At 36.8% G+C, this 25806-nt stretch overlaps 1 protein-coding gene and 1 non-coding gene across 4 annotated transcripts in view; one reads left to right on the top strand and one right to left on the bottom strand.

Moving 5' to 3' along the window:
• Positions 1-13782: 13782 nt before the first annotated feature.
• Positions 13783-25806, bottom strand: part of Hnrnpr (heterogeneous nuclear ribonucleoprotein R) — a 32829-nt gene continuing 20805 nt past the window's right edge. For all 3 annotated transcript variants that reach the window (XM_051173589.1, XM_051173591.1, XM_051173588.1), the window contains 4 exons: positions 22616-22821; positions 18545-18694; positions 14851-14972; positions 13783-14727 (listed from right to left, as the gene is read on the bottom strand). In XM_051173589.1, the coding sequence (XP_051029546.1) occupies positions 14115-14727; positions 14851-14972; positions 18545-18694; positions 22616-22821 (1091 nt within the window). In that variant the 3' untranslated portion in view covers positions 13783-14114. The remainder of the gene's footprint in view (positions 14728-14850; positions 14973-18544; positions 18695-22615; positions 22822-25806) is intronic.
• Positions 23855-23981, top strand: LOC127213399 (U6atac minor spliceosomal RNA). The gene has a single exon (XR_007833630.1). It is a non-coding gene; the product is annotated as a U6atac minor spliceosomal RNA (small nuclear RNA).

The raw sequence follows: 25806 nt of genomic DNA, 5'->3' as shown, positions 1-25806 counted from the left end.
ATAAACTGTGCCCAGGAAAATGACTATTTCAGAAGTCTTAGTGCATGAAACACCTCTTTAAAAAGTAATAATTGAGTGTTGATGAAGGTCATTTAAGCTCCAAGATATTGTTTGAGAATAAGGAAGCCAGGCCAGGGAAAAAATACTGACCATTTCACTTTCCTGTACGTCCTACTTTTCCAATGGCCTTCTGTGTTTGTGCTGCTAGGAACTGAACCTAGGGTCTCACACATGCTAGGCCAAGTATTTACCACTGAATACTTCCAGGTCCTTCCCAACAACCAAGCCACTAATAAAACAGTTCTTGAACCTTTCTCCTAAAGACAGCAAAGGTCTCCACTGGAGAAGCAGTCCTTGGACTGAAAAGTCCCAGTACCATTGAGTCCTTTCTGCTACCTGGATACAAAACACTTGCTGCAAATGTGCCTCCAGACAGTCTTCCTACTCTTCCACAATTGTGTCCTTAAGAAACGAAACACTCTTTTAAGTGATCTGTATGGAAAGGACACAAGAACACAATCTGCGTAATACTGCGCTCCATTTCTCTAATGCTGGCTACTACATCATCTCCTGCAACCTCCAAGCATTCTAGCCAAAAAAATACCACCTCTACCCCAACCCTTCTTTATCTGAGAAAAAAAAAAAAAAAAAAGTCTTACTTATACTTCCTCTAACATAGGCATTCTTAGCCTTTTCCTTAAAGACTTTGTCAAGTTCCTGGAAATTAAGTTGGGGGAGGGGAGGTGTCTGTAGTCAAAAAGAGCTATTATTTTTCACCTAAGTGCCACCCAAAGGTTATGTGGTTACCAACTTCCCTTTCTTCTTGCTTTCAGTCACCAAGAAATTGTGATCAAGAGCAGACTTGTCAAAGTAGGGTTATTTTCAAGGGCAATTCCATCTTCCTCATGGGTGGAAGGAAGCAAGTGACTGGAGCTGCTGCTGTGTCCTGGGCAAAGGGCTAAGACTTCAAAAAGGACTGCCACTGCACCCAGAGCCTTTAAGTTGTTAAACAGGTACTCTATCAATGTTAAATCTTCAGCTCTTGGCTTTTGGAGACAAGATCTCACCATGGAGTTCAGGCTAGCCTCAAACTGAAGTTTCCTGCCTCTGACTCTTGAATTGACATCATACCAAGGTTATCTTTTTGTTTGTATTTAAAAGGTCTTACTGTGTAACCCTGGCTAGTCTAGAACCTACTATGTAGACCAGGCTGGCCTTGAATTCTGGGAAATCCACCTACTTTAGTCTCCCAAATACTGGGTTTAAAGGCATCAGCCATCATGGTTTATCGAGACAGCTGTCTTGGAACCAGCTCTGTAGACCAGAGAAGGCATCTTTTTAAACTTAAGTATCACCACAAAACCAAGGCTGGCCTGGAATCTGTGACCCTTCCTGTGTTTCTGATAGTATAAATGTGTGCAAACACACACACCCAACTGCCATATAAATGCTGTTTCTAAAACAGCAGCAATAAATCTGGGATTGATGACAAACATCTTCTGAGACAGGATCTAGCCTTATGTATTTGAGGAACCTGAGACTTCTGTCTCAGCCTCCCCAGGATTACAGAAGTGCACTAGCATGTTCAAATATATGAGGTATTGTATTCTGGCCCAAGAGTTCATGCATGGTAGGCAAGCATATTACCACCCAAGTACTTTTGGCCTTGAGACCGTGTGTGTGTGTGTGGGGGGGAGAGAAGCGGAGGTGACTTTGTTTCAAAGATTGGATGCACCTTTTATTGATGTCATATTTTATAATGTGTATTAAGTCTTACTCTAGCAGCCATATGATCTACCTAACCCAAAGCAGCCTTTGTAGGCCCAGTGTGGGGGATACACAGTAGTAACCCTACGACCACCAAAGAGGCATAGGGAGGAGGATGCATAGGTTCAAGACCATTCATGGACCCGATAAAGCCTAATTCAAGAACTGGGAATATAGCTCAGTGTGTTTGCCTAATATGTACAAGGCCTTGGGTTCAACTTCAACTTCCAGTACACACACACACAGTCTGATAAACATTTTAAGGAGGCATAGCAAATAGGGTTCAGTTCTTACCTATTGTGTCTCAGTAGTACTGTGCTTGCTAGGTAACTAGCCCTGCCATCAACCAAGCTAGGACACCAACCCCTTCTCTATCATTTTCTAATTTACTCAGATATTCATGAGAATAGAATAACAAAGAAAAATATCCTAACCTAAAGCAATTCTTTTTCATGTTTTTTCCAGACATGGTTTCTCTGTGTAAGAGGCCTGGAACTCACCCTGTAGGCTGGCTTGCCTCTGCCTCCTAAGTACTGGGAATAAAGGTGTGGGCCACCATTCCCTGGTACTTGCCATTGTTTCTACATTTGGGAAGACAGCTTTTATTTTTTTCAGAGACAGGGTTTCTGCGTGTAGCCCTGGCTGTCCTGGAGCTTGCTCTGTAGACCAGGCTGACCTCAAACTCAGAGATTCACTTGCGTCTACCTCTCCTGGGATTAAAGGTATGGGCCACCAAGCCTGGCTGAATATGAAGTTTTTCTTTAGATAGTGTCACTATGTAACTCAGACCAACCTTCAACTATGTATGGAGTCCCCGCGGCCTCCCTCTAACTTTTGGTTCTCCTAATTCTGCTCTCCTGAGTATTGGGATTATAGGCATTTGTACTGTCTGGTTTTGACAGAATTTTAAAAAAAAATATCCTCCACACTGATTTTTTAAAGTAGGTTCTCCACACTAATTGAAGGCTGAATTTTTTTTTTTTTTGGCTTGTTATGTAATTCTATTTTGTTATTGTTTTCCTTGAGATAGTAGTAGCTTACTATGTAGCCCTGGTTGGGTGGGCTTGAACTTGTGTTAAACCTTCTACCTCTGCCTCCCTAGTGCTGAGATTAGAAGCATGCAGAAGCAGGTCTGGCTTTGTATTTTATACATTCATATACAAACAGGTATGATAGGTAAAGTACTTTAGCAAACTTTTACCACATCCTTTAAAAATGCAGAAAGACTGAACTTGAAGATGACAGGACAATTTAATAAACTAGTACTTTACAATACTTACTAAATAGAACCTGGGAATTTATTCAGATTTTTAAATGATAAAGTCACTTAGAAAAGAGCTTTCCAGGCTGCAGAGATGGTTCAGCAGTAAAGGGCACTGTCTGCTCTTCCAGAGGACCAGAGTTTGATTCCCAACACCCCATTGTGGATCCTAAGCATCTGTAACTTCTGTCCTGGGGACCAAAGGATACTAAGCACCACGTGGTACAAATACACAGAAGCCTATAAAACATCCCTACATACAATTCTTTTAAAGGAACTTTCTTTTTCAAATCAAATATAAGCTTGCTTAGGGAAAAACTAGCTTCCTTTTGTTTCCCTGAATTTTTTTTTTGGGGGGGTTCCTTAATCAAACCTTAGCTTTGTGTACATTAGACAAGTTTTCTACCACTGAGCTACATTTCCAGCCCCAAAATCTAATGATACCTTGACCTAAATTTTTGCCTTTTTTTCAAGACAAGGTTTCTCTGTATCCCTGGCTGTCCTGGAACTCACTCTGTAGACCAGACTAGTTTTGATCCACTTGCCTCTGCCTCCCAAGTGCTTAGAATAAAGGTATGAGCTACCACATTAAACTATTGACCTACATTTTTAAAATAAATGGTAAAACTATTCCACCTTTTTTCTCCATCTTTCTTTGGTGCTAGGATAGGCCCAAAGACTTGTATATGATTCCAAACACATGATCTACCACTCAACCATAACCCTGGCCTATTTTACTTTAAATTCAAATTGGAGTAGCTTTAATTTGCACACAACAGAAAAAGTTTTAAATAATATATAAAATTTATCATTTATTTCATTTTATGTCTATTTTCATTCTAGTAGTTGAGCTGTACAATGGTGTAGAGTAGCACGTGCCTGTGACCTCAGGCCTTCAGAACTGGAGGTAGAATGATCAGCATTCAAAGCCAGCCTGTGCTACAGGGCTAGTCCAAATCCAGCCTAGGCTACACCTGTTTCAAAATAAAAGTACAGGTTCCCATTCCAGCATCTTCATGGTAACAATCATAAGGTTGGTTGCAGTAGCTATAAACACTTTGTACTTACCTTCCATCTCTGAGATGCTTATATATGCAAAACCTACTTTACAGTTCTGCAGATTACATGTAAAATATCTGCTTAACAGAGGGTAGTACCCAGAACTCAGTTATCAACCTACTGTTAATGAAAAAAAGCTTGCCACAAAAAGGAAATAGTATGTGTCCATACCTCATCAATTTTTCCTTTTCAAAATAAAATTTTAGAACTGAAAAATTAGAGCTGGGAGGTGGGACGTGGTGCCCGACACCTTTAATCCTGGCACTTGGGAGACAGAGACAGGAGTATCTCTGTGAGTTCGAGGCCAACCTCGTCTACTGAGCAAGAATCCTGTCTCAAACAAACAAACAAAAAACAAAACAAAACAACCTATCCCTCACAGAAAGATAGATGCTTGTTGTGTATCATCTCAAGCTTTCCCCATCATCTCTAAATCTACAAATGTTTTCTAGTAAGTTCCCTTTTAGTCAGCTTTACTCTGCCTCTTTTAGGTCAAAGACAGATCTTAAAACAACATACCTCACTGATGTTCTTGCTACCACTCAACATCTCCATGCTGAGTCTCAAGTCTATTTCTACCTTCAGGAGCTCCTGAACCTGTGCTCTGACCTCACTCCTAAGCAAGCTCACAGTGACACTGACTGAGTGGCCTGACCTTCTAGCATTTCCCTAAAACTATTAATTATCTTCTAGATCTATTTTTTAATTTATTTGATATATTTCATTTTCTTATCAGCTCCTTGGAACTCCAAATACTAGTAACATTTACAGTCTTTTACCAGTGTTTTGTTGCTAGGTGGCAAATCAGGGTCTGTGCAACCAAGTCCTCAAACTTTACCATCACTGAAAAATCTCAAAACAAGTTGGGCAGTGGTGGTGCACTCAGGAGGCAGAGGAGCTGGATTTCTGTGAGTTCGAGGCCAGCCTGGTCTACAAAACTATACAGAGAAACCCTATGTTGAAAAACAAAAGAAATCTCAAAACAATTGTATCTAGGTAAATCAGTGTAAGAATTTGTTATTGCCAGGCATGGTAGTACATCACTAATTACAGCACTCAGGAGTCAGGCTGATATTTGTGATTTTGAAGTCAGCATGGTATATACACAATGAGTTCACTCCAGCCAGTGAGACTATTTCAGTAACAGTACACCAGGAGTGATAGCACACACCTTTAGTCACGGCAGAAGCTAATCTGAGTTCAAGTTCAGCCTGGTCTACAAATTAAAAGACAGCAGGGCTACAAAGAGAACTCTGCCTCAAAAAACAAATAAAAAATAGTGACAACAACCAAATACTTTTTGGTAGTTTTTCTACTAAGGTCTTATTTTGTTAAGTCCCTGAAATGTGAGTTAATCATGACCCAAGCATCACCTAGGACCTTGCTGAAACAGAAGACTCTTGCCTAATCTCAGATCTGATAAAAATCACTTCAATGAAACACCCACCAATCAGGAGGTCAAGATAGAAAAATGAAAGTCTAGTGTTAGACTGGGAAATGGACTCTGAAAAAAAGAAGAAATTGGAAAATTCCTAAGAGGCTTCTATACACATCAGCTTTGAGGAGTGATGACTTGTGATCTGAACAACTCCAAACATTTAATTAACCCCCAATGTTCCTTTCTCAAGGTTTCTTCTAAGGGCTTTAAGCAACAGTCCTTTTATACTGCTCAAGCTGGGTTCAAAATTGTAATCCCTCCTTCCCAGCTTCTAGTATAGCTGGGATGACACAGCCATCCTTTTACACAGCTAAATACTTACAATAAAAGGTTTTACTCAGCATTTTTTTTCATTTAGAAACAAAGAGAAATGTTTACAATGAATGAACACAACCATATAACTTTTCACAACATAAAAATGAGTTTCAGCAACAGTAACAGTATTTACTAGTGTTTATATTAAAGGTCTCCCCATATAGCCTCAGACTTTGATCCTCCTGCTGGTAGCCACTAGAACACTGCAGCAACAGAACTTCATTATCCAACAGGGGGCACACCAACACTTTTTGTTTTTGTTTTTCACTATAGGGTTTTCTCTGTGTAGCCCTGACTGTCCTAGAACTCTTCTCACAGAGATCTGCCTCTGAGTGCTGGGATTAAAGGCGTGCCACCACTGCCTGGCTCCAAATCTTTGAGTTTTACCATGATTTGCTAGAAGGGCATTTAAGTTTGCTGACCAAAACTAAGGTATTTTAACAAAAGCCAAATAAATAAGCCCAATTATACTTAACAGGTTTAAATGACAGAATTTGTTGTAATAACATATTGAGTAATATAAACCATACTTTCTTTTAAAGCCCAAATTTTTAAGCAGAAAACAAAAAGTTCCTGAAGTATAATATTTTCTGTTTAGTCTATTTAAAAATCTGGGGAAATCAAATTTATATAGACTTACATGATTCTTGGCTTGAGCATAAAATTAATCTCCCAAAAACACGAGGGCAGAGATAAAGCCCTCTGTGGAACATTGTTCCTTCCCATCAAGGCAAGGGTTCCCGCTTTGCACACCTGGAAACTCCAGGGTGAGTCCTTCCCGGGACTGCAGCTGAAGGATTGACCCTCACACCCACAGCTGTGCAGCTGAGTTTTAAGATGACAAACTTCTATGTGACTTTAAAATGATGAAGCTGTAAAGTTTAAATTGTTGTTATATATACACTGATTAGGTTGCCCAGGTTAGCCTCAGACATGTCATGAGCCTAACTGTATGATTTTTTTTTTTTTTTTTACTTAATTAGCCTCTTATTTTCCCCAACATGATGGGAATTAAACCCAGGGATTTGTGCACAGGAATAAGTTGAGTCCTCTTACCACTGAACCTATTAACAACTAGGCCCTAATAATCACCATCTGAGGTTAGGCATAGAGACACAGGCTTTTAGGTTCAGCACTTGGGAGGCAGCTGATGGATCTCTGAGTTCAAGGGCTATATATAGTAAGATTCCTGTTTAAAAATAAATAAATAAACATTAGGTCACTATCTGGGAATTGCAAATAAATAGTTGAAACAACAGGGTTTCTTGCAGGAGATGTTTATACATGGCCCTAATTTTTCTGAAATTTCTAAATAGAAAAGCAATATTTTCATAGAGGTATAAAACATCATTTGGTGTCAGTAATACTATTGCACAGGAAAATACTCAGTTTTACAAATGAACTAAATTTAGAGTCTAGACACCAGCAGACATGACCTACAGACATCCCAGAGAAAATGTGGCCTACATCTGATCTTGGAGCTAACAGGTCTTGATCAGTACCTACACTGCACCTGCACCTGCCTGGCTTCCGCCCTGCCTGACATCAGGAAGAGCTTCAGATAAGTCTGTTTTTACAACAGCCCTTCCTGGTTCACTGAGTGAGCTTCTGACTTGGGGACCAAAACAGAAAAACAAAACAAAAGACAAAACAGTAACCTGAAAACCAGTGATCTCAGGGAAGGCCTTACCAATCTCATCTTATAACCCACACTTGTCAGGAATCTTCATTCAAGCATAAGACAGAATATATTAGGACTCCTTGCTACTCATTCACTTTGTTTTGACCATTTGACCCCTATCACCTTCCCCTAAGTCTTTTTTTTTTTTTTAATTATATATATATATAAATGGCACAGCACAAAGAGGAGTAAGTGTATGACTTCAAGTAAATCTCCAGTATAAGCTGCAGAATTTCCACCTTTACCATTGGTGAGGATCTGAGTACATCCTCAAGGAAAATAACAGAAGAAAACTGGTCATATCAAGGCAACCTGCAAGAGAATGGGAGCTGTATGAAAACAGAAATTAAACTTACTTGAAGACACAGAGAACTCTTCACTTGGAACTTCCTGCACACTGGCAGTATTTCTCAACTACACAACCAAACCCCCCAACACAGCTGTCATCAAATACCCCACTTCTCTTGGTGGAACATCATGTTACAGGCTCAAGACAATAAAAATCCTACTGAAAACACCATATAGATGCTTCCATTTGATCCTTCACAGGTTCAAGATCAATTCTAATGTGGTTTGTTAAAATTTCCTCAGAAAATCTTTGCTGGCAACCAATAATGCCAAATTCAACATTCCTGCCTGACATCTGTGAGCCCAGGTCTCATCCAAGGTACTCTAAGTACCCTCCAGGAAAACCTACATCCAAAAATCTCAGTACAAGTAACTACTCTGCTACTTCCTTCAAACAGGTTAGTACTGAATTTGGGAGGAACTCCTATTGACTATAAAAATGTGAATTTCACAGCCAATGAATCTGCTTTGCACAATTGAATCCATCACACCCCACCCCAAATCATCAACACAGCATTTTAAACATGTTAAATTTTATTCAAAATATTAACATTGTACAAATATTCCAATACATTTATGGTACATGAACACTGTACCAAAAGCAGGTTTTTCTTAAAATGACTAAATGGAAAATGTCATGTAAATGTCCCAATTTGGATATAACTCATGGTATTATAAGCAGACCAGGAATTTAGTGTCTGTAGGCATTTTCAGGTCAATTCTAGAAATGGCCAGAGAAGACTCTTTGGCCTTTCCCTGTGAGAAATCAAAGTAAGTAATGTTCTGGGATCCTACACAGCTGCCCATGAAATGGAGGCCCTTATTTGAGCAATCTAAGTGTTCTTCCACAGTGCTCCTTTCCATTTCTGGCCCCATTAAGTGTATTTTGTTGCAAATGCATAAAGTCAATAAATTCGCACTCTTATATTTAACTTATAGAAACTCATCAAAATTGAGTGTTCCTATCACCAATAAAGTTCCCAAGAAGCATGCTATTTAGCCAAAGCAATCAAGTTCTACACCTGATTTTCTTCTAGCATAAAATAGGTACAAAGAAACACACAACTTGAACCCAATCCTGAAATTGCTAGTTATTGTGTATGATTTCATTTGTGACACTCAGCTAGCCATTCTACAGTAAACAGAGCAAAGTAAGCACTTATACTCACAATGCTAACTAACTAGCTCTGTCTATAATGATACTGCTAACAGAAGGCTAAAATCCACAATACCGAGACAGTTCTTCGGATATGAATACACATAATTACTTTTGTCTAGTTATTAAATTGGTTTCCCTTAATTTATACTATCATGGAATTCCCTGACTATAAGCTGGAATAAGTTTTTGTTGTTATTGCCTAAAGAATTTTTTTGCGTTACAAGCTATTGACCCTGACCCTTAGGAGTGCTAGGCAAGTGCTCCACCACTGCACTATACACAGCATTAACTCTAGCAGCATTTACTAATCTTGTGAGTTGACAGATGTATACGCTTTTTTAATCTAGAAAGGGGTGCTGAGGACTGAATTTAGTACTTCAAACATATTAAATATGAGCTGTCAACTTTACCTTTATGTTTCTGTTCAAGGTCCTAAGACTTTAGCCATGTAAGCTTCCTCTGGATTGCAAATTATCATATCAACATACCTTTAAATCAATACCTCTACTTTATTAAATTGCTAAAACTTTCAAATTTAATCTTACAAAATCAAAACTTTATGGAAATAAAAATGTATAATCTTCCAGTCTAGGCAATACCTTCTCATTTTCATTAAAAATTAGTATATAATAAATCTCTTAAAATGTTAATATACTAACTTACCCAATAAAAATATAGATATGATAACAGAGACTAAAATTACAGTAAAATGTCACTATTGCTTCAACAGATATTCTAGATTGTAAGATATCTATCTTGATTAAGTTATAACTGGGAATATTTCATTAATTAATATCTGCAGGACTTTCCAGTTGATCTACTAATTTAAGAATGAGTGGAATCCTTATTATATGTTCCTATTGAGAATACAAACACTATTTAAAATCTTATTTTCTATAATGCTAACATAACCACTTATAAAATATGGGCAGCATTTTCCCACAATCAATCCCCACTAATGAGTTTAAAAAAAGAAAGAAAAGAAAGAAATAGGAAAAAAAAAGTTCTTACCAACAATTCCACTGGTTATGGTCCCCAGCGAACCCAACCTAGCAAGTCGACATCATGACATGTCAGGGCAGGGCAGCCTCAACCTCGCTTCCCTGATAGTCAGGTGATAAAAGGAAGGAGTTAAAACAGGAAAAGAACACTTGCAGATTTCTGGACAACATCTGAAAATGATAAAACAAAAACAAAACAAAACAAAAAAAAAACAAAAAAGCAAAAACAAAACAAACCAGAGCTTCTGGTAACCTCAAAATAATAACAGTAACAAATATAAATATACATATAAACATGTACTTTGAAAAGAAAAAATTTCTAGAAAGAGTACCAGTAACTACTTCAAATTAAATATTAATATTAAATTACTGACCAATATATTAAGTATATTTTTAAAGGTGGTGTTTGCATTTCAAAAGTAAGACCTGACCAACAAACTTCTAATACAAAAGTAAAAATGTTTGGTTCTTGGATCTGTTATTCTGGACTCTCTAGCAGTCATCCGATCCACTGGCTTGCTCAGAACTCTACCCCTAAGTTAACAGAAGCTCCCACTTTAGAGAAACAGAAACACATTTACAGGTCCAGTACAGTCTTTCTATAAGGCTTTCTCTTCACAGCTCACTTAAGAAATTCAAAGTACAACCATGGGAACAGTAAGAGCAGCTGGCTGCTGAGAACAGTCTCTGAAAGATTGTTTCTGAAATGTAGACTTCAAAAGACAATCTTTTAATAAATTTATGCCTTTATAATGAACAATGAATAGCCTTATAGCAAGTATTTACTGGAAGGGTTTGGTTTTACAAATAATACACAATTAATAAAACATAGGTATGATTATATTCAAATGGGCAGGAGGCAAATGATGTAATGAGTTTCAAGAATAATTTTATAAGGCTTTATTATCTAGGAGTGGAATTTTATGTCCCTTCTCTCTTATAGTTTAAAATACATAATTTATTTTGATGCATGTTAACCTTTGTAAGAGGGTTCATATCCTAGACCAGTCAAATGAGAAAAATGATCTCTAACTAGGAGAAAGCATTGGGCTTTCTTTTGCAGAATAACCTCTGTAACTAAGAAAAATGAAAAATAAATCTGCAGTACTTTTGTTTTGAAAAAAGAACTTTAAAACCATAATTCATTTTTCCTTATCTTTTTTGATCAAGTAAATCTGAATTTAATTAGAAATCTGGCAACTTATTAACTTTTTTGTTTTTAATTAGAATACCTTCATATAAATATGCACATTTAAACAACTGCTATAAATGAGTGATCAAATAAAAATTAGCATTCCATTATGGGGAAGGAATATGCTCATTAATGTCAGGAGGATACCTACAAAGAGGTCTACCTCAATATAGATATTGTTTCCCAATACTCAGTCAGTCTGACAGGCCCATAAATAAAGCTTCACTAACTGGGTCAGAGATTTAAAAAAAAAAAAAAAATGATGAAAAGATAGAATAGGAAGTCAAATCCCTCAGAATTTATAATCTATGCCTATTTACTTAATAAATAAAATTCCTTAGTACAAATCTACAACTTTCCTTGATTGACATTTGTTCCAATTTCCATAAAAAGGTGAGCACTGATTTTCTTTTTCTTAATGATTAAGTGATTAACTCATATGAGTTACAGAAGCTCTATAAAATTTTTTAGTGTCACTTATTTTTAACAAAAAATTTTAAAGCAAAAATTAAAGAAAATCTATGTAGATATATTTTTAATTAGCAAAAGGGACAGAAAAGGAAGTGCTCACTTAAAATTTGAAATAGAATATACAATTAAAGAATTTTGAAATGGAATGAGTTTTACTGTTCTTGCTAAAGTTTGTATTTTAACATTACTGGCAGAAGCACAATAAACTACTTTTTCAGGATCACTTCTATTTCCTTGCCTAGCTTTATGACTCACATCTAATTAAACATTTTTAAAAAATCAATTAATTGTATGAAGCATATGTGTCATGCTCACAGTCAGGTCTGACAGTACTTGTTGGGCCATCTTGGTAGCCTGTAACATATTAAAAATATTAGCAATGAAAATTTTACTTGTATATTTTGTTTTTTCCAAGAAAAAAATAGGTGATTTAAGTCTAATTTACATTCAAGGTTTCAAATTATATTTTCAGAATTTAAAAACAGCATTTAAATATCTGCTGTCTTTATTTGTATACATGGGCATCAGAAAAATTAAAAACTGGAGCCTAAACCTTACCATGTAACACCCATGTTAACTACAACAGGCCACATAATTCCTTAATCTACTTCTAGAAAACAAGACTATTAATAAGGCCTGCTATGCTATATTAACTTTCAAAAAAATGTGGTATTTGGCTTTCATCAAATGTGAATTTTTACAATTCAAAATGAAGTCACGAAACTAAAAATATGATTGACTATGCTGACAAAGAATTAAATGGCTTATGATTCTGAAATCTAAAACTGTGACCACAAAAGACATCAAACAGGAACAAAGCATAAAACAAGGAGTCCATTTTAATTGCCCAGTGGCTTATGTTTTATAATTTAAAACATTTTAGAGAGGTTAATACAGCTCAATGGGAGCATATTGGCAACACTCTGGGTTCAATTCCCAGCACCAAAAGGAAAAAAATTCAAAATAAAATTTACATTCTTCTGCTCTTTTCATCCAGCAAAAAGTCAATAGAGGAAATCAGGATTTTTAAAAGAAACAAGGAAATAGATGGTTATTACTTGGCCAACAAAAACTTAGCCAGTAGATATAATAAAAATTTAAAAATAAAGAAGATTTAGCAGAAAGCCAGAGCTATAACTACTTGATACTTAAATGCCTCTTGCAAGGCATGACTGTTTCCCAAAGCAAGTGTACATACATACACAGTGATAGGAATCACAGCCCTAAACCAGTAACTGAAACACTAAAATGGAGGTTTAGCCCACAGTGCAAATGACGCCACAATACTAAGTTTTTTCTGTATTTGTATTTACTTATCTAGCAAATAAGATCTTTAGTCACAAATTATCCTTGATTTGAAAGATTGTGGGTCAAAATAAATTGTAATCTGCTTCCCCAGCTCCATTTTGCTTTAATTAAAATTATCCAATACCTGTACAAAAACCTTTGAGTCTGTTTTGTTTTCATTTAAGAATAAATTTCAAAATTAGAAGAGATTATGGGAGAACACCAATCAATGAAATGCTATTTGGAATATGTGAATTTAGAATCCTCTCTGATATCCACAATACATGATGGAATAGACAAGAAATTTTTCATGAATTTGATCACTCACATAGGCAGTTCTACTTTGAAAACAGTATTCCTTCAAGGATTACGAATAAAATAATGTTTTAGGACACAATTGAATTTGAAATAGGTAATGTTTTGAATAGATTTTTGAGTTTTATTGAAATCTTACATGAACAAGAAATTGGAAATACAATCACATCAAAGAACAAATTGTCACGGCTTTGACGTTTAAGCCAAACAAATTTTGTAGGGCAGATTTCAAAAAGGTGTGAAGTTATAACAATTTAAAAACACAGTTAACCTGCTTCTAGGAATGCAAAACATACAGTCATAGGTTATTTTTAATACAAGGAAACTTAAATTTGTTTGCTTTAATTTCTTAAATCTACTAAGACAAAGCACTAGCTTGTACTTTTATTTACAGCATACTCCATACTCCTATGTTATCTATTCCAAATCAAAAAAAAAAAAAAAAAAAAACCAAACAAACAAACCAAAAAAAAACAAAACAAAAAAAAAAAAAAAAAAAAAAAACAACTGTCCAAACCAAAGGTTCTGCAAAATCATGATTTAACAGTTTGTTCTGAAGCTAAAATAAAGCCTGGAACGATAAAAGCATTGTAACCCCAGAATGAGGGAACTCTGCAAGCCCAATAATGTCCAAGAGCATTTAGAAAAGAAGAAAAATAAAAAGACTTGAGTATATACACAATAGTGATTTCTTCAGCTGAATACAAATGGCAGCAAACTGCTACTTAAAGATGAAACAGTTAAGCCAATTTTGTTTTTGAAGAATGTAGATCTAGAGCCAATCGTATCTTGCCAGTATCGTTTTCAAGCCCTCACTTGTCTATTTCCACTGTTGCCCATAAGTATCCTGATAAAATTCTTGGTTGTCATTATTGTAACCATAGTTACCAGAATAGTCACCACCTTGTTGAAGCGGCTGCTGAGCGATGGGTTGGGAACCCCAGTTCTGTTGGTTGTTGGTCTGACGACGTTTGGAATCAGGCTGGTTGTACCCATCTGCCTTTCTCTTGCCTCCTACATTGCCCCCTCGATTGCCCCGAGCTCCACGTGAACCACGGCCTCTCTGTTGTTGTGCAGGACCCCCTCTACCACCCCTTGAGCCTCTTGGTGGTCCCAAAGGTGCCCCCCTCTGTGAATAGCCAGCTCTACCTCTTGGAGGTGGTGCTCCCCGCCCCCTTGGTGGTGGTGGAGCACCTCGCCCTCCCCTTCCTCCTCCTCTTCCTCTTACTGCATAGCCATCATCATAGCCGTAGTAGGGATCTTCATAGCCGCCACGATAGTCGTGATAATCATAACCATAGTAATCATCATAGTAGTCTTCATAGCCATAATAATCTGGAGGGTAGCCATATCCACCTCTCCCTCCACCACGACCTCGACCTCTCATTGGAGGCGGCATTCGGGGAGGAGGGTGATAATAATAATCTTCATACCTAGCAAATAGAGGGAAGGGAGAAGAGGAACAACAAATCAGTTTACTTCAAAATTCATCCTGCCTTTATTATCTGATTTGTTACCACAGTATTCTTTATTCAAACTGTAAAATATAAACTCACGCAGTGCTTCTGGAGGCCTGTCTAGCAGCTTGGCGCTCTTTCCTTTTCTTGTCTGGTGGCTTAGCTAAGACAATTTCAATTTCTTCCCCTTCTATTTCTTTTCCATTCATTTCATCCATAGCCTAAATTACAAAAATGAGTTTATTGTGTAAAAAACAGTATTTTAAAATGTAATATAAACAGGGAACTTGAGACCTGGCTCAGCAGTTAAGGTCTCTGGCTGCTATTTCAAACAACTCTGGGCTCAATTCCCAGCACACACATGGTATCTATACTACCAGTTACAAGGAATTTGGAACCCCCTTCCTTCTAATGTCCATGGGCACCATGTATGTTATGTATATAATGCACAGATATACATGTAAGCAAATTACCTATACACATAAATTTTTTAAAAAATCTTGAAAAGTCATAAATGTATCATTTACTCTTAATAAGCATTTTAACTTCCAAAGGTACTCTAGCAAAAAAACCTCTTTCCTTCACCTTACGTTTTACACATAAATTACTACTGAGAACAAAAAGCAATGCTTTACTATTATATTTTAGAAGGTGAAAGAGGGGCTAGAAAGATGGCTCAGCAGTAAAGAGTATTTGCTGCTCTTACAGAGGGACCCAAGTTCGAGTCCCAGCACTGACATGGGTGGCTTACAATCCCTAACTTCAGTTCCAGAGGATCTGATGCCCTCTTCTAAACTGAGGGCACCAGGGACACATGTAGTACATATACACACATGCAGACAAAACACCCATACACATAAAATAAATAAATCTGAAAGGTTTTTCTTTTTTTCTTTTTTCTTTCTTTCTTTCTTTTTTTTTTTTTTTAAAGACAGGGTTTCTCTGTGTTAACAGCCCCAGCTGTCCTGGAACTCACTCTGTAGAACAGGCTGGCCTGGAATTCACAGAGATCCACCTGCCTCTGCCTCCTGAGTGCTGGGAATAAAGGCATGCACCACCACTGCCCGGCCTCTAAAAGGTTTTCTTTATAAAAGAAAAAACGAAGCTGCATTTAGCCAAGCTCATTTTTAATTCCATATAATTTATTCTTGAAGCAATCCACACCCAGTGAAAATATCAGCATCAATATGTATCAGACAAAAACTAACTCTTCAGATATCAACAAAGATGTGGTATTCAACATTCATGTCTTGTAGACATTTCATGGATGGGAAATGCAAAGGTTAATTGAATAATAGCTATCTGTGAAAGACAGCATACTAAATCTAATTTTCTCTCATATCTAACACAGGACTTACTGTGCCCAAACTAAAAGCAGAAAATGCTAATGAAGCTTTAAGCAACCACCAAGAAAGCAAAAATCACTTTTTCATCACGCCCTCCCCCCCCCCTTTTTTTTTTTTGGAGACAGGGCTTCTCTGTATACTCTGGATGCCCTGGAATTTACTCTGTAGACCAGGCTGGCCTTGAACTTAACAGAGATTCATTTGCTCCTACCTCCCAAATGCTGAGAAAACCACATATTTTTCCCCCAAAGTGATGGGTATAAAATCCAGAGCCTTGCACATGCTAGGCACATTCTACCAAAGAGGTACAGAACTTCTTCAACTAAAGCAACCTATTATCTTATTGCTTCAGGGCTTGTAGTTTAGGGGGTAAAACCCTTGCCTAGCATGTCTGAGTTTGATGTCCAGCAACACACAGCACCAACACAAATAATGACTTCTATAAACAAACAAACAAACAAAAAAAGGAACACCTATGCTCTATCTATCCTAACCATCCAAGATATTTCCCAGTTTTTAAATTAGAAATTTTGTAATTTCACAGGCTTTTTTAGCAAATCATCATGCCATTCTTCTATTTTCAGTTCTTACAAATATTTCCTAACTCACCCAATTATTTAGTACCAAGTCAAAAGCAATATTCATAAAGTATTATATAAATTTATCTAGTATGTTCTATATCATTAGAAATTTAAGAAGTCAAACATTAGAAGAAAACTATTGCACAACAATCTATGAATTTCATAATCAGTATTTAAATAAACCCCAGCAGAAAGAAAAGTGACTAGAACTCAGAGGCAGAGCTAAGGTCTAATATGCTTGGGTATGGGGTTTGATCATCAGTACTACAAAAACAACAAAGCACAAAGCCCTGTGATAGTCCATGATTCTTTAAGTCCTACTTTAAAGCAGTAGCCTAGGAGGAAAATGTTCAAATCAGGAGTTAGTGGCACACACTGTGCTGTTGCTCTATGTCATCACAAGCTAGGGTCAGTCATCAGCAAAGAGGGACCCTCACTGAGAAAATGCTCTCACTAGATTAACCTGTGGGCAAGCCTGGGAGGTATTTTCTTGTGAGATAAGCCAGCTCCCTGTGGGCAGTGCTACTCCTGGCCTGGTGGCCCTGGGTACTATAAGAAAGCAGGCTGAGCAAGTCAAGAGAAGCAAGCCAATAAGTAGCAACCCTCCACTTGAGTTTCTGCCCTAATGTCCCTGGATGAAAATCTACAAGCTTTAAGATGAAATAAACCCTTTCCTCTCCACATTACTTTTGGTCATGTTGTTTTATCACATCAACAAAAGCCCCACTAGGACGACCACCAACAGAGAATTTGGAAGAACAACAAAGTTTGAGTCACTTAGTATTTTGGACCCATCTTCCTAATCATATTTATAAAAAAAGAAAAAGAAAAATGACAAAAGCAGTCTTGATTCTCCTGCCAAGGAAGGAGACAAGGATAAGAAATTGAGTTTCACCCATTAAGAGCTGGGGCTAAAGCTGGACAGTGGTGGCACATGCCTTTAGTCCCAGTACTCAGGAGGCAGAGGCAGGCGGATCTCTGTGAGTTGGAGGCCAGTCTGATCTACATAGAGAAACCCTGTCCCAAAAAACAAAACAAAAATAAATACAACAGAAAGAGAGTTAGTTAACTTACCTGATAGTATAGAGTACATCACAATCTTTTGAGACAAGGATTCTCTGTGAAGCCCTGGCTGTTTGTGGAACTTGCTCTTGTAGACCAGGATGGTTTGAACTCTGAGATCCAACCAAGTGCTGGGATTAAAGGCATGCGTCACTACTGCCTGGTCACATTTTCTTTTAAGTTCAGAATTTGGCAAAAAAGCTGCAGACTATAGTTGGGTGTGGCTCAGAGGAAAAACACTTACCTCATAGGTATGAGGTCTGAGGTTTAGATTGCAGCAACACACACACTTAACCACTCATATACATACTCCTAAACACCAACTTTATTTCCATTTTAAAGTTACTTTATGGGGCTGGAGAGATGGCTCAAGTTAAGATAGTATAATGTTGTTCCAGAGAACCTGAATTTGGTTCCTGCTCTGGGTAGCTCAACCACCTGGAACCCCAGCTCTGGTGAATCTAGTACACTCTTCTGGACTTTTCCAAGCATCTGCACATTCACATATGCACATACTCTCAAACAGATACACACACATTAATTAATTTTTTAAAATCTTAGCTGGGTGGTGGTGGTGCACACTTTAACCCAGCACTGGGGAGGCAGAGGCAGGTGGATCTCTGTGAGTTCTAGGACAGCCTGATCTACAGAGCGAGTCCAGGACAACCAGGGATGGATACACAGAGAAATCCTGTCTCAAAAATCTGAACGGGGGTGGGGGTGGGGGAGGATCTTAAGATAGTTATTTTATGAGTCTACCAAGTTTAAAAACAGTTAAGAAAAATAAAAACGCCAAACTCCTACCTTAACAGCAGCTCCTCTATCTTCAAAATGAACGAATGCATAATCTTTCAACTTCTTCACTCTCTCCAGTTTTCCAAATTCAGAAAATGACTTTTCTAATATTTCTTCTGTTACTGTAGTAGCCAAGTTTCTCACAAATAAAACTTTCACCTAACAGCAATAAATACACAAAATTTGCACTCCTAAATTTTAGTTCAAACTTTAAAATATTTTGTCTTCATGGAATAGGCTTTTAGCTTTTCAACTCTAAACCAATAGGGCTAAAAGTGTAGTCATAGAAACATTGTAGTCTGAGAAACATTGAGAAACAATTCTCACATTAGCTACCACTTTACTAAGGCTTTTAAAAAGTAACCTAGTTATACAGTTCCTGCCTTTTCTAACAACAGACAGCTAGCTACCACTGAACAAAACCTATCAGGCACCAACACATAATTATCATTATTTATTCACAAATTTATCAAAGCTTCTAAGTTATGATAGAAAACATGTTTATCTGTTTCACTATACATCTAAAACTATACAAGAAAAGACTTACTTGGGTTGAAGAAAGAGAACAAAATCTAGAAACAAACTACAACACTTAAATCATTTAAAGTAGCATTAATGGAGAAAAAGAAAGTTCATATTAAAAACCATACTCCAAGATAAACTCAAAAATAGACTAAAAGTGCAAAAATGTAATGTGGGGGCTATACATAAGAGGGAAACAAGGGGTTCCTTATAAAGTACTGGTGTGAAGAAAGGGGAAAATGATATAATATCAAAAAGTTAAGTTTTAAAAGTCACAAATATAAATGAAAAAAGTATTGGGGTCTAGAACCCAAATGAAGGAATGATACCAACTACTGACAAAGCAATCATAAACAATCTGAATATGGAAAAGAAATTGGTAACTTATATCACAGAGAAGCATCAGAGCATCAGAAAATTAAAAAAAGTTCAACAAATGAAAAGAAACATAGGCAAAATTCATGACACAACTCAAAGAAATACATGTAACTCCTCATACATTAAACACTCAAACAAACAGACCACCTACAGAACTGAACAAAACTGCTAAGTTTGAACAGAGACTATTTTGTCAAGTATCAGGCACACATGCTACAAAAGAAAGCATGGGAATATCTTAATTGCATTTACTCTTTGGACTACAATTCTCTAAATGTTTATCCTACAATATATTTGCCCTACATCAACACGCACAATACATTCTTACTATACTTATATGGAGATTAAAAAATAAGAGGTGCTATTTGAACTGATACAGAGCTAGGATCTATGGGTGCTAGAGACATTCTTTCCCAACTCATCACATCTCTTAATTGAGATATAATTTACAATCGACAGAAGATTAAGCCACCATGCTAATGCTGTATCTTCCCAGAGATATGATGAATACAGATTAATAAACACAAAAGGCTGCCTACAGCCACTCATCTAAGAATTAAGGAAAATAACATATACTTTTATTTGCCTAAACTTGTCTAAGTAAATGCTAAAAAGGTAATCCATAGATTATTAAAACTAAGTGTCTTCCTTATAGGAATCATGGCAGACATGATGGCAGGGGTGGACTTGTGTATACTTTTCTGTAATTTTTCAACCTTAAATTAAGAAACTACTCAAGCAAAATGAAATTAGCATACCCACTAAACAAAACTGTTACCTCAGATAAAGATTCGGAAAGATCTGAGCCCAGACATAGTAGGACATACCTTTACAGCACTTTTGGAGGAGGAGAGGGCACAGTACAGAGAGATGTGAGCCTGATCTACATTGAGTTCTAGGACAACCAAGGCTCTGTAGAGAAACCCTGTCTAAAAATATAATACTGTTTACCTCTACCTATGCCTTTATATTTTCCATGATTTCAGACTGAGATCTAAACTAGACAGATTTCCACTGGCTTATTCACCTTTTGAAAAGGAAAAAAACAAACCAAAAAAAAAAAAAAAAAAAAAAAAACAAAACTACTCCTTGGACTTGGACTGGTGTACCTAATTCAGCGGTAGAGTGCTTGCCTCACATATATGAGGATGCATGTATGAGGCTGTAGGTTTGGTCTGCAGCAACAAAACAAAAAGATACAAACAAGCTTGGAACTGTACTTAAAAACTGTTCAACAGGGCTGGAGAGATGGCTCAGGGGTGAAGAGGACCAGGATTCAATTCCCAGCACCAACATGGCAGTTCACAACTGTCTGTAACTCCAGTTCCAGGGGATGTGGGACCCTCACATGCAGGTGAAACACCATTGTACATAATAAGAATAAATATATCATTTAAAAAATTGTTCAACAGAATTCCAAAATGTATCTTATTTGTATAGAACTTGGTAAGCACTGCAAGGTCTTGAGTTTGAACTTCAGCACTGCAAAAACATAATTAAAACACTAAGTTAAATTTAATTCAGTAAGAAAAAAAAAGAATACATGTAGGTTTTAAGGTTTCAGTTGACTGTAAAACTGACCCAACTTGCCAAAAGGTAAGTTGTGAGACTAATGTGTAAAGAACAGAAGCTTTACTTAAATACATAAACTTTCATTTTAAGGTAGAGAGGAATTAAGGTGTCAATTCCAAATTTACAGAGGCCTCCCTGCCACTCTGAAACCTTTTTATTTTCATGGATTTTGGGGAGGTTTTCTGAACTGAACTGTATTTTGAACCAAAAAAATGATAGTTATTGTGCCATTTTCTGGTGGGTGGTAGTAGTGGGAGGGTTTATTTTGAACTTCTATTACAAAGTTTAGCAGGATTCAATGAAAAGTGATAAAGCAAAATTACTAGTTCTATCTTGAGATTGCTGTGGAATTTTACTACTCCCAATGCATAACACACCTTTAACTTTTAGATATTTTTATTTTTTTAAAAAAGGCAGCAGAAGATATGTTCTGTCTGTACAGGTGGTCAAAGTTAAAGTGTAGTTTAAGAGACTTATCCAATCCACATAAAGCACATGACATACAAGGTCCAGTAGTTAGTACAAAGCCACAATACAAGAACAATGAAAACTGAAATCAAGCTAATTAAAAGAGGAAGAGAGGAAGGAGGGAAGGAAGAATGAACAACTAGGACTATATAGATTCCTAGTCCCTTCCCTGGATACTCATCTACTCAAGGAATATGAGACAAAAAACAGGAAGCAAAACTCTTGAGAGACTATCTGGATCACCTCTCTTTAACCCCAAAATGTCACAGCATACAAAGAGACTACACCATACTAATATATAAACCAGAGTCTCCAAACTAGCCAGAGGGAGCATCTGCCTCTTTAAAACTTGGAGGGAAAAAAATGATCAAACCAAAAAATTTCAGTCATGAAGATCCAAACATTAATAAAGTTCCCTCCCTGAGGAAAGAGCCACAAACTGAATACACAAGCTCACTGCAAGCAGCAGATGAATCCCTTCTGTCCCAGAAGCCATCTATAAATTGTCTAAGAACCAGGACGCCTCCCAAACAAAGATCCTGACAATAAGGAAACTGAGGACTGGCTCTTGGTAAGATCTGCCAAGTCTATTTTGCCATAACCAAATATCAACAAGCATGGCAATATTTTGTCTTTTTTTATGGGGGAAAAAGAAACTGGACACATTAAAATAAATTAACTATAAATCTAAATAAAGTACAATTCACATTCATGTAAAAAAAAAATCCATAGCATGAGTTGGTTCATGCCTGTATCACGAGCACTCAAGGAGGCCAACCTGGGCTACACAGCAAGTTCCAGGTCAGTCTGAGCTAAATAGGGAGTGTCCAAAAAGAAAAAAACAAAAAACAAATACTACTTTTGGCCAATATATTGTTTTTTTTCATGATGCTAACATTAAATAAATGCTTAGTGTGTATGAAATGCCCATTTGAAGGAACTGAAATTCAGTTCTTTTGGCATATCTGATCTGGAGGAAATTAACCAGATGCTAAGACACTTAGTGTTACATAGGCTCCTTTTTGCTTTTCTGAGCAATTACAGTAAGAGCTACAATTTGTATTTACTAACACAAACTTTGAGCTTTGAATACGAAATTGAAATGGTAACCTACTCCCAGCCCCAAGCATCTGTATTTACCTTAGCCATGACTTCTGGATCTGGTTCTTCGACAGGGTCAGCCCATTCAACTGTAACTACATTTCCCCACACTTTTACTTTTCCACTCATCAGCCGTCGTCTGGCTTGTGCTGCTGACTTGTGATCCTCATATTCAAGGAAGCAGAATCCCCGATTCTTCTTTTTGTCATCGGGTTGATGATAGAGAATAACGTCCACCAAACCCTCTGTTAAACCAACAGCCAGATATATAAGCCAAAAGCATCCACCACACGTCTAGTGATTAGGCAGACCTAAATCCACTTGCCAATGAGCAAAAAAAAAAAAAAAAAAAAAAAAAAATAATAATTGAAGAAGCCTCACAGTAGTAAACATTAGGTCAGCATTATTTGATGCAGAGTTTAGGATAGTATTATGTGTTCTCTATTAATTTTAGAGTTCTCAAAAGTAGGTGCAATTACAATGACATTTGGCAATGAATGATAAAACATTACCCATAATTTATAAAAGTACTATCAAATAGACCTCAAGACTCCAATTACTTACATAAATGCAAGAGAACCAACTTTCAACAACTAATCACAGACAAAAAACAAAAAGCAAATAAATCAAAAAAACCTTCCCTACACTCGACTTAATAACTATTCCTTTTCCATGAACAAAGATGATCGGCAACTATATGTTAAATCTCTCCAACCTTAGTCCTTTCCTTTGTCCCTTCGTCCCTTATAGGTCATATGAGCAAACCAAGTACTTTCTACATTCTTATAAACTGAGATCCAAGTGTATGGAGGCAATTAAAATGTCTTGGACAAACTTTACATGTTCAAAACAGCACATCCACACCCAAAATCTATTTGTCTAAGCTTCCTCATCTAATAAACAATCATCTATATCAGCTTAGTCTTCAAGTCAGAAAATAGTAATACTTCAGTTTTTTTTTTTTCCTTTATTTCATCTCTATGGTCCAAATTCAACACATTTACTTTTTCCCATTTTATTCATTACCCTGGTCCATGCTTTTCTCTAAGTTACTATGAATGCTGATAAGTTCTAAGATCTTATCCACAGAATAGAAAAGTGTTCTGTAAAGATGAAACATGTTATTCTATGCCTAAGACCTTCAAACACCTTTTCATTCTATATGCAATAAAATATAAACTTCTTAAATGGTCTAAAAGAGCCCTGCCTATTTCATCTCATATAATTCTGCTTTAAATTGGCTTTAGACAAATATTAGCTTTCCATCAGTTATTTCTTATGTTGTATGAATGGAGAGGAGGTTAGCATACCCCTTGCTAACAGAACAGAAGAGGCACTTGGGCCTACAACACATATACAGTTAAAAAAACAAGTTATTTCTTGACTTAAGACACTTGACATATGTTAATCTTTTGGAATACACTCTGTTCTTTGTATGTTATATGCTCTTAAGTTTTCAGGTCTTGACTGAAACAATAACTTATCAGAAAAGCTAACCATGAGTACAGATATTAGATACTGTTTAGCTAAATAGTCTGTATTTTCCCTTTTATCGTATTTTACTACAATGTAAAAATACCTCTCTTTAATTTTTTTGGTCTAAACTCTTTTCCCAGGCCCTATAAAGGCAAAGAATATCAAAGGATAGGTCTCTTTCCACCATTGTATTCTAGTGTTTAGCAGGAATTTTAATAAGCATATGATGGAGGAATAAACAGAAGGACAGGAACAGAAAGGAACTGCTATATAGACAGTCAGTAGAGCAATTGACCAAAACAAAATGAGCATTGAAAATCAAGGGTTCAGAGCGCAATTCTGACAAAAAAGATCCAGATCTATTCTGGTTAACTGAAGTTTGGCCTTAGATGAGTCATCTACATAGATTTTAAAAATAAATCAATTTAGGACAGAAGGAGAATTAGGCAACCCTCAGGTTAAATAAAGGGTGAAACTAGAGCAATAAATGACAGCTTTAAGGACAAGACAGTATGACTGGGTGCTGAAAATATAAAAGAATACAGTGGTTTTAATATAGGATGCCATGGTCTTAAAATAGTGTTTCCAAATCATAATCCAATCTTTCTTCCTTCCTTACTTTCATTCATGTGTATGAGAGATAAGAGAGGAGAGGGGGAGAGACAAGGACAGACATACACATTGAGAGAGACAGAGAGAGAGCACACATGCCAACAGGTATACCAGCAGAAGCTCCTATGCCATGATACATCTGTGGAAGTCAAGGAACAACGTTCATGAATGGGTTCTCTCCTGCCAATTTGTGTAACCTGGGGATTGAACTCAGATCATTAGGCCTGCAACAAGTATACCTCTACCAGATAAGCCATCTCACTGGTCCAATCTCAACATTTAAAAAGTAAAATACAGGACAGATGTGGTGGCATACTCTTTAATTCGAGCACTCCAGAGGCAAAGGCTGAGGGAAAGGAAGCAAAATCTGTAAATTTGAGGCCAGCCAGGTCCACACTGCAAACTACAGGCCTGCCAAGGCTAAACACTATTTCTTTCTTTCTTTCTTTCTTTTTTTTTTTTTAATGTGTAGCCCAGGCTGGCCTCAAACTCATGATCCTCCTGCCTCTGCCTCCTTCAGCAAATCCTACCGGCGTACGCCACCACAACTGGCGGCTAGACACTATTTCAAAGGAAAAAAACAAACCAAACCAACCAAACAAAAAAATATTAAATAGTGTCTAGGAAAATAGCTCAATAGCTAAAAGTGCTTGTTGTGAAAGCAAGAGGACCTAAGCTCAAATCCCCCAGCAACCACATGAAAAATGGAATGGAATGGAAAATAAGATAACTCGTTTGTAATAAGTCAAAGTATGGTTTTATTCAATTATTTTAGGTATAAAGTCTTCTGTTTTGTGTTGAGATAGGGTTTCAGTTTACTCTGTTGACAAACTCCTAACTTCCAAGTTTGAGGAATACAAGCATGCACCATTATGCATGACTCCAGTTACTTTTACTTAAGTATGTGGGCCTGTGATATAAAAATCTCAATCAACTGCATGGACTCTATTAGAATTTTAAAATTACGTAGACAGGACACCAGGAAGAAATGAGAGCTCTCTTCTCCCTAATCCTAAAATTACTGAGGAAAAAGTTTTCACTTGAGGGACAGAGATTAAAGGCTCTGGCAAAAACCAAGGTTCAACTAAGACAAAGTGAAAAGAAAAATTCTATGAAGTTAAGAATACTTAGAAACATATTTA

The sequence above is a fragment of the Phodopus roborovskii genome, unplaced genomic scaffold, assembly GCF_943737965.1.
Source record: "Phodopus roborovskii unplaced genomic scaffold, PHOROB, whole genome shotgun sequence".
Taxonomy (NCBI): Eukaryota; Metazoa; Chordata; class Mammalia; order Rodentia; family Cricetidae; genus Phodopus; species Phodopus roborovskii.
The sequence above is the reverse complement of the archived record's forward strand: the minus strand, read 5'-3'. Positions and strand labels throughout refer to the sequence as shown.